Below are 12,434 nucleotides of genomic sequence, written 5' to 3' on the forward strand. Positions count from 1 at the left end.
CGTCACAGGAGAGGATAGCCCGGGGACTCGAAAAAAATAAAAAGTAACAACCTTCTTCGGGAAAGAAGTATGCACAGTGAGGGGAGTGGATGAGTCTGCTGGGGACGCTCTCCTCACTGAGCAATTTGTTTCCCTAGGAAGGTTGCACCTGAGACCGCTCCAATTCTTTCTTCATCGGAATTGGAGTCGTCCTTTTCTCAGGATTTGAAGTTCTCCCTGTTCAATTACTCTTCAAATCAAGAAGGAGTTAGCATGGTGGGCGGATCCCGACAAGTTCTCGCAGGGACTGCCTTTCTTTCAATCCCAGAAACCCAGCCTGGTGTTGTTCTCCGATGCGTCGGAAACAGGTTGGGGGGGGGAGGGCGACTCTGGGAACCAAGGAGGTGTCAGGAACCTGGATGGGGGACCAGTCTTCCTGGCCACATCAACAGGAAAGAACTAATAGCCGTGTGGCTTTGCTCTGAAAGGAGTTCGAGTCAGATGTGACAGGAGCAGTTGTGCAAATAAACTCGGACAACACCACGGCTCTGGCATACATCAGGAAACACGGGGGGGACACATTCCTTCTCTCTGTACGAAACAGCAAGAGATCTTCCTTCTGTGACAGAAGAAAGGGGGATAAAAACTTCTCACCAGATTCGTACAGGGAGAAAGGAATGTAAGGGCAGATCTCCTCAGCAGGAAAGATCAGGTCCTTCCCACAGAGTGGACTCTGCACCAAGATGTTTGCCAGAGCCTTTGGAAGTTGTGGGGCAGGCCTCTCTTAGACCTGTTTGCAACTTCAAAGAACAAAAGACTGGATCTGTATTGCTCTCCCCATCCTCGGATCCAGGAGCAATAGGGATAGACGCTCTCCTACTCGATTGGAAAGGACTCGATGTATACGCGTTTCCCCCCTCAAGATTCTGGGATTGACTTTAAAAAAGTTTCGCAGAGTCAGATTCCGCCGAGGATGACTTTGATAGCTCCCTTTTGGCCAGCACAAGATTGTTCACAGAGGTGCTGGAATGGCTAGTGGATTTTCCAAGATCGCTTCCTCTAAGGAGCGATCTACTCAGACAGCCCCACTTCGACAGGTACCACAAAAACCTCCCCCCCCGCTCTCAGTCTGACTGGCTTCAGACTGTCCAGAAACTGGTCAGAGCGAAAGGCTTTTCGTCAGCAGCTGCTAAAGGCAATTCCGCTAGAGCGAGAAGGTCTTCCACATTACGAGTGTACCAATCGAAGTGGGATGTCTTCAGAAGATGTGCAAGAGGAATAACGTTTCCTCTTCCAGTACCCTCTGTGAATCAAACTCGCAGACTTCTTTTTATTCTTAAGAACAGAATGTGGCTTAGTCGTTTCGACGATTAAAAGGCTATCGTAGTATGTTGGCGAATGTCTTCAGGCACAGGGGCCTCAACTTATCGGAAGATAAGGACCTACAGGACCTTATTAGGTCGTTTTAATACAACGAAAATGCAGTATCCTAAGACACCTAGCTGGAATTTGGATGTATGTCCTTCAATTCCTTGGGTCCTCTAGGTTTGAACCCCCTAATTCAGCCTCATTCAGAGACCTTACCAGGAAGACTCTGTTTTTGATGGCTCTAGCTTTCCGCCAGAAGAGTGAGTGAGCTTCAGGCGATTGATGGTAATGTGGGTTTTAAGGAGGACTCTCTCATTTGCTCTTTCCTTCCTGGTTTTCTTGCAAAGAATGAGAAACCCATCAAGTCCATGGCCCAAGAACTTCGAGATTCGTGGGTTATCTTCTTTGGTAGGAGAAGAACCCGAGAGAACTCTTTGCCCAGTGAGAATGGTGAAATACTACCTTAGAAGAAAAGAGCAACTGAAAGCCAACCGAGAGGTCCTGTGGGTTCAGTAAAAGAGCCTACTCGTCCATTGTCGAAGAACGCATTGTCCTTCTTCTTGAGAAGCCTCATCAAAGAAGCACACGGATCCTGCAGAGAAGAACATCTTAGGCTTCTTAAAGTGAAAGCACACGAAGTAAGAGCCATAGCAACTTCTCTTGCTTTCAACAAGAATATGTCCGTCCGCGAAATCTGATGGAGACAACATTCTGGAGATGTCAGTCAGTGTTCGCGAACCATACTTACGTGATGTGAGAATCACTTACGAAAAATGCTTCGCCGTTGGGCCCGTACGTATCTGCGGATTCAGTGCTGGGGCAGGGAGCTGGTACTCATCCTGTTTAGTAGTATAAATTTTTCCCCCTTGTATTTGTTTGTTGTTGGTTGCCTTAAAGAGGATGCATGAAGGCATCTCTTTAGGTCGTAATACTAATCTTTAGTAGTTTGGTTAGGTGGTCTGATGAGTGTGGCTCCTTGCAGTAGTAGTGGTTAGACCTGTTTAAGATAGGGACGAACTCCCTTTAACAGGATCCGACTTGGATTCTACCACACAAAGGGATCACATATCCCAGTGGTAGATCCGAGAGTCTTTCAGCATCAGGTCACGTCCTAGCTGTAGCTCTCCAGGCAACGCAGACTCAGAGATAATATCAATGAAGTCTTCTGCCTGAACAGGTAAGAACCAAGGTTATTTATATCCTACAACATCAGTTGTTTCTTATCTCTCCCTTATTACTTTAGCTGTCTCTTACCCTCCACCAGGGTGCCAATCAGCTAAGTATATATCTGGCAGGGAAGTTCATGTACAAAAATGATATTGTTAAACTACAATAAAGTTTTGTACATACTTACCTGGCAGATATATACGTCTAATGGCCCACCCAGCCTCCCCTCAGAGACAGGTGAAAGAGAAAAAATCTGGCTGGAGAGATAGATTGGTTCATACGCCCGCCGCCACCCAGCGGCGGGTAAGGTAGACCACCTGACCTACCTGTCGCGTGTGCCGCGAGATTTGAAATTCTGTCGGAACGTCGGAGACTATAGCTAAGTATATATCTGCCAGGTAAGTATGTACAAACTTTATTGTAGTTTAACAATATCATTTTTTTTTAGTTTATTTGTTCTTCGGTGCCACTTTCATGAAAGTAATTTCTGATTCTGTGTCATTTTAGTACCAGAGTTTATCACCTCACCAGAAGTTAGTTGTATAAGCAGGTACCATGCTCTTTCTTGAAAAGAGTTGTTATAGAAGTTTTGAGAGTAGAGGAAAACTGTATTCTATAATTTGACAGAGAAAGCTTGTGGTAGAACTGATAGATACTATATAGGTGGAGGTTGAAGATGTTTAGAGTAGTACACGAGTGATAAGTTTTACCAGTAAAGGTAAAACTTTAAATTTTTATGGATTCATAACGTAAGTTAGCATTATAACAATTGTGGTCATCAACTCTTGTAAATGAAAGAATGACTGATGTGGTGAAAGTGGGTCTATGGCTGCACTGTGTTGTCCCTTTAGCTGGTTAATTATTTTGCTGTCATGAAATGGGTAGTTATGGTTGTCAAATCAGGGATAGAATATGAAGTAAAGGTGCAATTTGTTTGGATGAGAAATGGGACTGGTGAAGTGCAGAGTGCTTATACTTTCTAGTGGTAGTGTTTTAATGTAATACCCGTGGGTGGTGACTTCAGAAACATTTATCGTATTCCATTAGAATTTAGGACTGTGATCATGTGGTCTTTATAAATTCATTTGAAATAGCATTATTAATAATAATTTCAGAGACAAAAAGTTGACCTGAGTAGCAGTGTGCATGCTTGTCATGTATTGATCTTTAATTCTAGGAAAGAAAGTTACCATTCATTTTCAGTTTTTAAGAATTGGTGTGGTGGGTTTGGTATTTACTCTGATAAAAGGGTTCTGGTTGCTAATTGTTTCTGGATGGCAACATACTTTTTTGTCTAGAATCTGTTTTCATACCCAGAAAACTGCCATTGAGAGTTAACATTTTTTTTTTTGCAGGTTGTGGTAGCAGAGGGAGGTAGTGATGCACTGGTAGAGGATGCAAGTCCCTTCTTGAAAATGGTGTCTGTAAAATATGGAGTCCGCAAGCCAAAGGAAAAGAATTGGGTAAATTATTAATTTATACTGTATTGTGGAATACTTTATCATCAAGGATTTGATTTGATATCCTAGATACTTGTACATATTGGGTTTTGTAATAGTAAATTGTCAGTCTACACAAAAGGTTTTGTACTCATTAACAACAATGTAAAATGTTTATTAGCTGTGTAATACAGAGTATAATATCAATTCAGTACTGTTTTAGTGTAGCATATTTCTCTGAATAAAGAAAAGAAATAAATATCACATGAGAAACTTTTGATTGAAGGCTGAATCAGGTAACTTAAAAAATTAAAATTGAGAGCTCTTGTCTTATTTGTGTGATTGCTTCACTAACATACTACTTTGTCTTTATTTTTCTTGCCCCCATCTGCTTCAAAACATTTCAGTATTTGTACATTTTAGCATTGCTGGTTTAGATTGAAGCAGAACTTTGTAGGATAATTTTGGAATTTTGTACATGAACTTCCCTGCCAGATATATACTTAGCTAATAGTCTCCGACGCTCCGACAGAATTTCAAATCTCGCGGCACAAGCGACAGGTAGGGTCAGTGGTCTACCTTACCCGCCGCTGGGTGGCGGGCGTATGAACCAATCTATCTCTCCAGCCAGATTTTTTTCTGTCGCTGAAGCGATCAACAACTGTTGTCGTTTCTTCCGATATATTCTTCATTCTCGCTTGCCTGGAGATTGATTTGAACATTTTGGTGACATATTCGCTCTATGTTGGCTTGGCATACGCTTATTGTGGACCGTTATTGACTTTGCGCTGGATTTTCCTGGTAGAATGTCTGATTTTGATTCTGTTTCCAAAACTCCGGTTTTGTTTAGAGTATGTGTGACCGATGGATGTCAAGGTGAGGTTACCGAAAGCTGCGGTGGACCCTCACACTTTCTGTGTTAAATGTAGGGGGTGGGAATGAAAGTTCGTTTAGTAACCCGTGTCAAGAGTGGTGAGGTTTTTGAACGAAGATGAATATAAGGCTCTTTCTTCTTATATTAGGAAACTTGAAAGGGATAGGGTACGTAAAGCTTCTTCAAGGAGCTCGAGCAGGTCGAGAATGATGAGAATGAAACTAACATTAATGTAGGTTTTAGAACCTTCCTCCCAGGTCCTCAGCTCCTGCTCCCCGCACCTCAGAAGCCGGTAGATTCGTCTTCGAGGCGGCGGCCTCAAAAGCTGCCTTGTGTTCTAAGGAAGACAAGAATCTTCGTACTGACGCAAGGTAAGAGTGGTCAGTGATGATAAGTGCAGTGTACCCAGTGATGTGGAGGGTGCTGTCTGAACCGGCTCCTTAGTGCCTCCAGGCCTAGACCTCTTCCAGACTCCCAGTTTTTCCAGTGGAGGAGGAAAGTCCGAAAGCCGCAGGAGGGCTAGGGAAGAGCCCCCACCGGTCAGGCGTTCCCCCTCGGCAGATCCTGAAGTTCGCTCCCAGGCTGCCTTGGAGATCGTAAGAAGAAGAATATTCTTCGCCAGTGTTTTCGTCATCCTCTTCTCCTTCGCCGAAGCGTGGGTGGAGCTCTAAGGAGGCGTCACGCCCGTTGAAGAGGGCTGGCGGAGGCTCCCTTCAGTACGTTAGCGTCCAGCCCAGAAGACTTTTCTGATGTAGCTTCCTTGCAAGCAAAGAAGCCTAGGAGATCCGGTGATCGCCCTCCTTCTCCCGCGCCTCGCGCTGAGCTTGCTTCGGAAGAAGATCCTGGGGACTCTCCTTCTCGAGTACTAGCGGGCCTACAAGCTCAGATCACAGCCTTGGCGGACTCCTTGGCATCGAGATCGCGTAGAAGGAAGGATTTGTCTCTCCCGATCAAGAGATCGAGGCGCGTTTCGTCGGAAGAGCGCTCTCCTTGCATTCGGCGTTCTCCTTCTTTTGAGGATTCTTCTACTCATCGGAACATTTCACGAGAGGAACACCACGCTCCCGCTCGGGGATGTCGAGACGCCATTCGACGGATAGGCGCTCCTTGGACTATGAAGATATTTCCTCAAATCGGATTCCTGCCTCGGGTAGACGCTCAGCCCCTTCTGTTTCTCCTTCTTCTAGAGTTCGTGCAAGAAGAGAGAGTCGCTCAGGTCATAGAAGACTTGGTTCGTCGTCGCCGTCTCTTCTTTCTTCTCCTCGTCTTCTCAGAGAACCTAGGGAATGCCCTTCTGAAAGTAGGCGCACTTCTCCTTCCGACTACTGTAGTCGGGCGTCGGATAACGTGACTGGTAGGCGCTCATCGCATGGAGTTCGCTCCTCCCTGTAAGACATCAAGAGTCTAGTAGGAGCCCTGCTCCTGGTAAGCGTCATTCTTTTAGTAGCTGTTCTCCTGGAGAAAGACACCTTGATCCTCGTTTGCTTCGTTTCTCCTAGTAGGCGCTCTTCGTTCTCGAGACTCCCTACTCCTCATCGGTCTCTCTCTTGCTAGAAGTCAAGAACGCCTCAAGCGCCCTGCTTCTGTTAGGCGCTCGGAGCCTTACAGACGTTCTCCCCTCGGTAAGGACCAAGATCTCTGCCGAACGCCCTGTTCCGTTTAAGCGCTCGAGCGCTAGCAGCCGCTCTCCGCTTCGTAGGCATCAAGAGCCTCTCGAGCGCCCTGCTCCTGAAAGGCGCCTATTTTTAGCAACGTTTCGCCGCTTGGTAGGCGCCAGGATTCCTCTAAGCGCCCTGTAACAGATAGGCGCTCGGCGCCTAGTAGCCGCTCTCCTCGCGATCGGCGCCAGGATCTTAGCAGGCGCTCTCCCTCTCGTAGTTTCCCTAGGGATAGACGTGGTCTTTCTAGAGAATGCGAGTTTAGACAAGAATTTTCGGAATAAGCGCCCTTCTTTTACAACTCGTCGTTCTCCTGTACGCCTTTCTACTTTGGAATCTTCTCCTCATTCAAGACGTTTGTCTCCTTCATCGCACTGTACCCCAGCTAGGAAATCATCTAAGGATTCTCATAAGGATCCTCATCCGTTCTCCTCCTCAAGAAGACCAGGAAGCCTCTGAGGAAGAAACTAATACATCGGCAACAGTTCTTCGTACAAGAAGCTCACAGAACTTCTCCTTCAGGAGTTCGGAGAGTCTTTGAGCCCACTACTGCTCCTCCTTCTCCACACTCGTTGTTCTCCACAGCGAAAGCAACGAAAGGATCTTCGTGTGTGAGAATGAAGCCGACTCTTTCTATGAAGAAAGCGCTCAAGAGTTTCGGTTCATGGATGCGTACTAAAGAGGAAGCGGGGAAAACAATGTTTGCCTTCCCTCCGTCGAAGCTTTCAGGAAGGACAGGATTTTGGTATGAGACAGGAGAACCCTTGGGACTGGGCCTTCCGTCTTCAGCTGACGCAGATTTTTCGGCACTAGTAGACGCCACTAGAAGATCAGCTTTGAATTCGGCCAGAACAACGTGGGCAATGAATGAAATGGATCACATTCTAAAAGGAGGCATTTTTAGAGTCTTGGAAGTTTTCAACTTTCTCGATTGGTCCCTCGGAGTCCTAGCCAAGAAAACTCAAGGACCGGACACGTTTTCTCCGGAGGATTTGAATTGTGTCTTATCCTGTATGGATAAATCGGTGAGAGATGGGGCCAGCGAAATAGCTTCACTGTTTGGAGCAGGGGTCTTGAAGAAAAGATCAGTATTTGCTCATTTTTGACAAAATCGGTCTCACATGCTCAGAGATCATCTTTGCTTTTTTGCCCCGCCTCTACACAGCTGTTTCCTAAACACCTGGTTCAAGACATTTCGAAGGCTCTCTCTGCCAAAGCTACGCAGGACCTTCTAGCACAGTCTGCAAGGAAGCCGCGCCCTACCTTCCAGACTAAGACAAAGAAAGCTAAGCCGACCTCTCAGGAACCCTTTCGAGGGGCATCTACCTCTAGATCCTCTTCGTTCAGAGGTCGGAAACCAAACAGAAGAGGGAGGACTTTTACGAAGTCAATCAAACTCCCAAGTAAGACTCAAGTCCTTCAGACAACTGTAGGCGCCAGGCTTTTACAGTTTGCAGAAGTCTGGCCCAGAAAGACGCAGATGCCTGGACCCTGTCAATTTTTGAGGAAGGGCTATCTAATCCCGTTCTTTTCGAGGCCTCCCTTGACGAATACCCCGAGGGAGTGACGGCCAGATACAGGGACCCCATCATGAATCAAGCCCTCCGACTAGCGGTAGACCCAGATGCTGGAAAAGGAGGCGATCGAACTAGTGGCAGATCATCTTTCGGCAGGCTTTTACAACCGCCTGTTCCTGGTTCCAAAATCCTCAGGAGGATGGAGACCGGTGTTGGATGTAAGCGCCCTGAACTTCTTCGTCGAAAAGAAGAAGTTCACGATGGAGACCACTGCCTCGGTGTTTAGCAGCACTCGTCCAGGGGACTGGATGGTGTCCTTGGACTTACAGGACGCTTACTTCCACGTACCAATCCATCCTCCTCGAGGAAGTTTCTAAGATTCATGATGGGGGAAGAATCTTCCAATTCAGGGCCCTGTGTTTTGGCCTCTCCACGGCCCCCCCAAGTCTTTACGGCCATCATGAGGAATGTGGCACAATGGCTTCACCTGGAAGGGGTGGAGGATTTCGCTCTATCTCGACGATGGCTTATAAGGGCCAATTCCAGAGATCATTGTCTGAAGGACTTGAAGAAAACCCTGGATTTGACTTATTCCTTAGGACTTCTGGTCAATCTACAGAAGTCAAGTCTGATTCCCGCTCAAGAGTGCGTTTATCTGGGGATCCAGATGAACTCTCTGAGTTTTCGGGCTTTCCGTCACAGGAGAGGATAGCCGGGGACTCGAAAAAGTAACAACCTTCTTAGGGAAAGAATATGCACAGTGAGGGAGTGGATGAGTCTGCTGGGGACGCCTCTCCTCACTGGAGCAATTTGTTTCCTAGGAAGGTTGCACCTGAGACCCGCTCCAATTCTTTCTTCATCGGAATTGGAGTCGTCCTTCTCAGGATTTGAAGTTCTCCCTGTCAATTACTCTTCAAATCAAGAAGGAGTTAGCATGGTGGCGGATCCGACAAGTTCTCGCAGGGACTGCCTCTTCAATCCCAGAAACCCAGCCTGGTGTTGTTTCTCCGATGCGTCGGAAACAGGTTGGGGGCGACGTCTGGGAACCAAGGAGGTGTCAGGAACCTGGATGGGGGACCAGTCTTCCTGGCACATCAACAGGAAAGAACTAATAGCCGTGCTTGCTCTGAAGGAGTTCGAGTCAGATGTACAGGAGCAGTTGTGCAAATAAACTCGGACAACACCACGGCTCTGGCATACATCAGGAAACAGGGGGGGACGCATTCCTTCTCTCTGTACGAAACAGCAAGAGATCTTCTTCTGTGGACAGAAGAAAGGGGGATAAAATTCTCACCAGATTCGTACAGGGAGAAAAGGAATGTAAGGGCAGATCTCAGCAGAAAGATCAGGTCCTTCCCCACAGAGTGGACTCTGCACCAAGATGTTTGCCAGAGCCTTTGGAAGTTGCAGGCCTCTCTTAGACCTGTTTGCAACTGCAAAGAACAAAAGACTGGATCTGTATTGCTCTCCCATCTCGGATCCAGGAGCAATAGGGATAGACGCCCTCCTACTCGATTGGAAAGGACTCGATGTATACGCGTTTCCCCCCTTCAAAGATTCTTGGGGTTGACTTTAAAAGTTCGCAGAGTCAGATTCCGCGAGGATGACTTTGATAGCTCCCTTTTGGCCAGCACAAGATTGGTTCACAGAGGTGCTGGAATGGCTAGTGGATTTTCCAAGATCGCTTCCTCTAAGGAGCGATCTACTCAGACAGCCCCACTTCGACAGGTACCACAAAAAACCTCCCCGCTCTCAGTCTGACTGGCTTCAGACTGTCCAGAAACTGGTCAGAGCGAAAGGCTTTTCGTCAGCAGCTGCTAAGGCAATCACTAGAGCAGAAGGTCTTCCACATTACGAGTGTACCAATCGAAGTGGGATGTCTTCAGAAGATGGTGCAAGAGGAATAACGTTTCCTCTTCCAGTACCTCTGTGAATCAAATCGCAGACTTCTTTTTATTCTTAAGACAAGAATGTGGCTTAGTCGTTTCGACGATTAAAGGCTATCGTAGTATGTTGGCGAATGTCTTCAGGCACAGGGGCCTCAAACTTATCGGAAGATAAGGACCTACAGGACCTTATTAGGTCGTTAATACAACGAAAATGCAGTATAACCTAAGGACACCTAGCTGGAATTTGGATGTAGTCCTTCAATTCCTTGGGTCCTCTAGGTTTGAACCCCTCTAATTCAGCCTCATTCAGAGACCTTACCAGGAAGACTCTGTTTTGATGGCTCTAGCTTCCGCCAGAAGAGTGAGTGAGCTTCAGGCGATTGATGGTAATGTGGGTTTTAAGGAGGACTCTCTCATTTGCTCTTTCCTTCCTGGTTTTTCTTGCAAAGAATGAGAACCCATCAAGTCCATGGCCCAAGAACTTCGAGATTCGTGGGTTATCTTCTTTGGTAGGAGAAGAACCCGAGAGAACTCTTTGCCCAGTGAGAATGGTGAAATACTACCTTAGAAGAAAAGAGCATCTGAAAGCCAACCGAGAGGTACTGTGGTGTCAGTAAAAGAGCCTACTCGTCCATTGTCGAAGAAGCATTGTCCTTCTTCTTGAGAAGCCTCATATCAAAGAAGCACACGGATCTGCAGAGAAGAACATCTTAGGCTTCTTAAAGTGAAAGCACACGAAGTAAGAGCATAGCAACTTCTCTTGCTTTCAACAAGAATATGTCCGTGCGAAATCTGATGGAGACAAACATTCTGGAGATGTCAGTCAGTGTTTGCGAACCACTACTTACGTGATGTGAGAATCACTTACGAAAAATGCTTCGCTTGGGCCCGTACGTATCTGCGGATTCAGTGCTGGGGCAGGGAGCTGGAACTCATCCTGTTTAGTAGTATAAATTTTTCCCCCTTGTATTTGTTGTTGTTGGTTGCCTTAAAGAGGATGCAAGAAGGCATCTCTTTAGGTCGTAATACTAATCTTAGTAGTTTGGTTAGGTGGTCTGATGAGTGTGGCTCCTTGCAGTAGTAGTAGGGTTAGGACCTGTTAAGATAGGGACGAACTCCCTTTAACAGGATCCGACTTGGATTCTACCACACAAAGGGATCACATATCCCAGTGGTAGATCCGAGAGTCTTTCAAGCATCAGGTCACGTCCTAGCTGTAGCTCTCCAGGCAACGCAGACTCAGAGATAATATCAATGAAGTCTTCTGCCTGAACAGGTAAGAACCAAGGTTATTTATATCCTACAACATCAGTTGTTTCTTATCTCTCCTTATTACTTTAGCTGTCTCTTACCCTCCACCAAGGGTGCCAATCAGCTAAGTATATACTGGCATGGGAAAGTTCATGTACAAAAATGATATTGTTAAACTACAATAAAGTTTTGTACATACTTACCTGGCAGATATATACGTCTAATGGCCCACCCAGCCTCCCCTCAGGAGACAGGTGAAAGAGAAAAAAATCTGGCTGGAGAGATAGATTGGTTCATACGCCCGCCACCCCAGCGGCGTCGGTAAGGTAGACCACCTGACCTACCTGTCGCGTGTGCCGCGAGATTTGAAATTCTGTCGGAGCGTCGGAGACTATAGCTAAGTATATATCTGCCAGGTAAGTATGTACAAAACTTTATTGTAGTTTAACAATATCATACTTAGTGAAGAAAGTATGGTTCTGAAAGCTTAAAACAAATGGAATCAACAAAATTGAAGTGTTAGGGGGAAATGGCATTATCATATCACAGTTTAATAAAATTAGATTTTGTTTCAAACTACTGGTTATTAACTATTGTGAGTATATAGCTGTGTTTTTAAGCTGTTTCACAACATGAATTGCTAATTCAGATGTACAGAAGAATATATTAGTGAACTTGATTTTCTGTTGTTCTACCTTTTCAAGAACCCTTTCTTCAGGTATGTACAGTATGTAGGTTTGACGCTTTCAATGGAAAGCAGAGCTAGTGTGCAAAATTTCTATTTTAAAGTGTATATCCAAGCAAGCTGCAGAAGAAAGAAAAGCAATGTTTTTGCTGGTATTTGCAGTTATAAAAGTCGTCATTTTTCATGAAGGAATATACAAAAGCTAAGAAGCTGCTGGTCCATCTACTATAATATGCATTTATTTTGTTAATTTTATTTTTCATTTTTGTTTTGTTTCAGGTGCGTCAGTATAGATGCCCTCACTGTAGCTATACTTGCAATTTTAATTCATCTTATAATCGACACTTGAGAGTCCACAACGGAGTTAAACCCTTCAAGTGTGGCTACTGCAGTTTTCATGGGCGAGAAGCTTATGTCGTGAAGAGACATTGCATCAAAGCTCATAAGGTAGGTCACGAGGAAGTTCATGTGTGTGTGTGTGTGGTTGTTGGGGTGGGGAAGGGATGACAATTTTATGGACTAGTGGTTCCTCTATGCTGTTATCACTGGGCTTATAGCTGTCAAGATTCAAGTGTACAGTTGTCCCTCTGTATTCGCGGGGATGGGT

At 45.8% G+C, this 12,434-nt stretch overlaps 1 protein-coding gene across 3 annotated transcripts in view; it reads left to right on the plus strand.

Moving 5' to 3' along the window:
- The window catches only part of LOC135205794 (uncharacterized), a 41,966-nt gene that overhangs the window by 14,900 nt on the left and 14,632 nt on the right, over positions 1-12,434 (plus strand). For all 3 annotated transcript variants that reach the window (XM_064236948.1, XM_064236946.1, XM_064236949.1), the window contains exons 8-9: positions 3,870-3,977; positions 12,107-12,274. In XM_064236948.1, the coding sequence (XP_064093018.1) occupies positions 3,870-3,977; positions 12,107-12,274 (276 nt within the window). The remainder of the gene's footprint in view (positions 1-3,869; positions 3,978-12,106; positions 12,275-12,434) is intronic.

The sequence above is a fragment of the Macrobrachium nipponense genome, chromosome 24, assembly GCF_015104395.2.
Source record: "Macrobrachium nipponense isolate FS-2020 chromosome 24, ASM1510439v2, whole genome shotgun sequence".
In the NCBI taxonomy this organism is placed as follows: Eukaryota; Metazoa; Arthropoda; class Malacostraca; order Decapoda; family Palaemonidae; genus Macrobrachium; species Macrobrachium nipponense.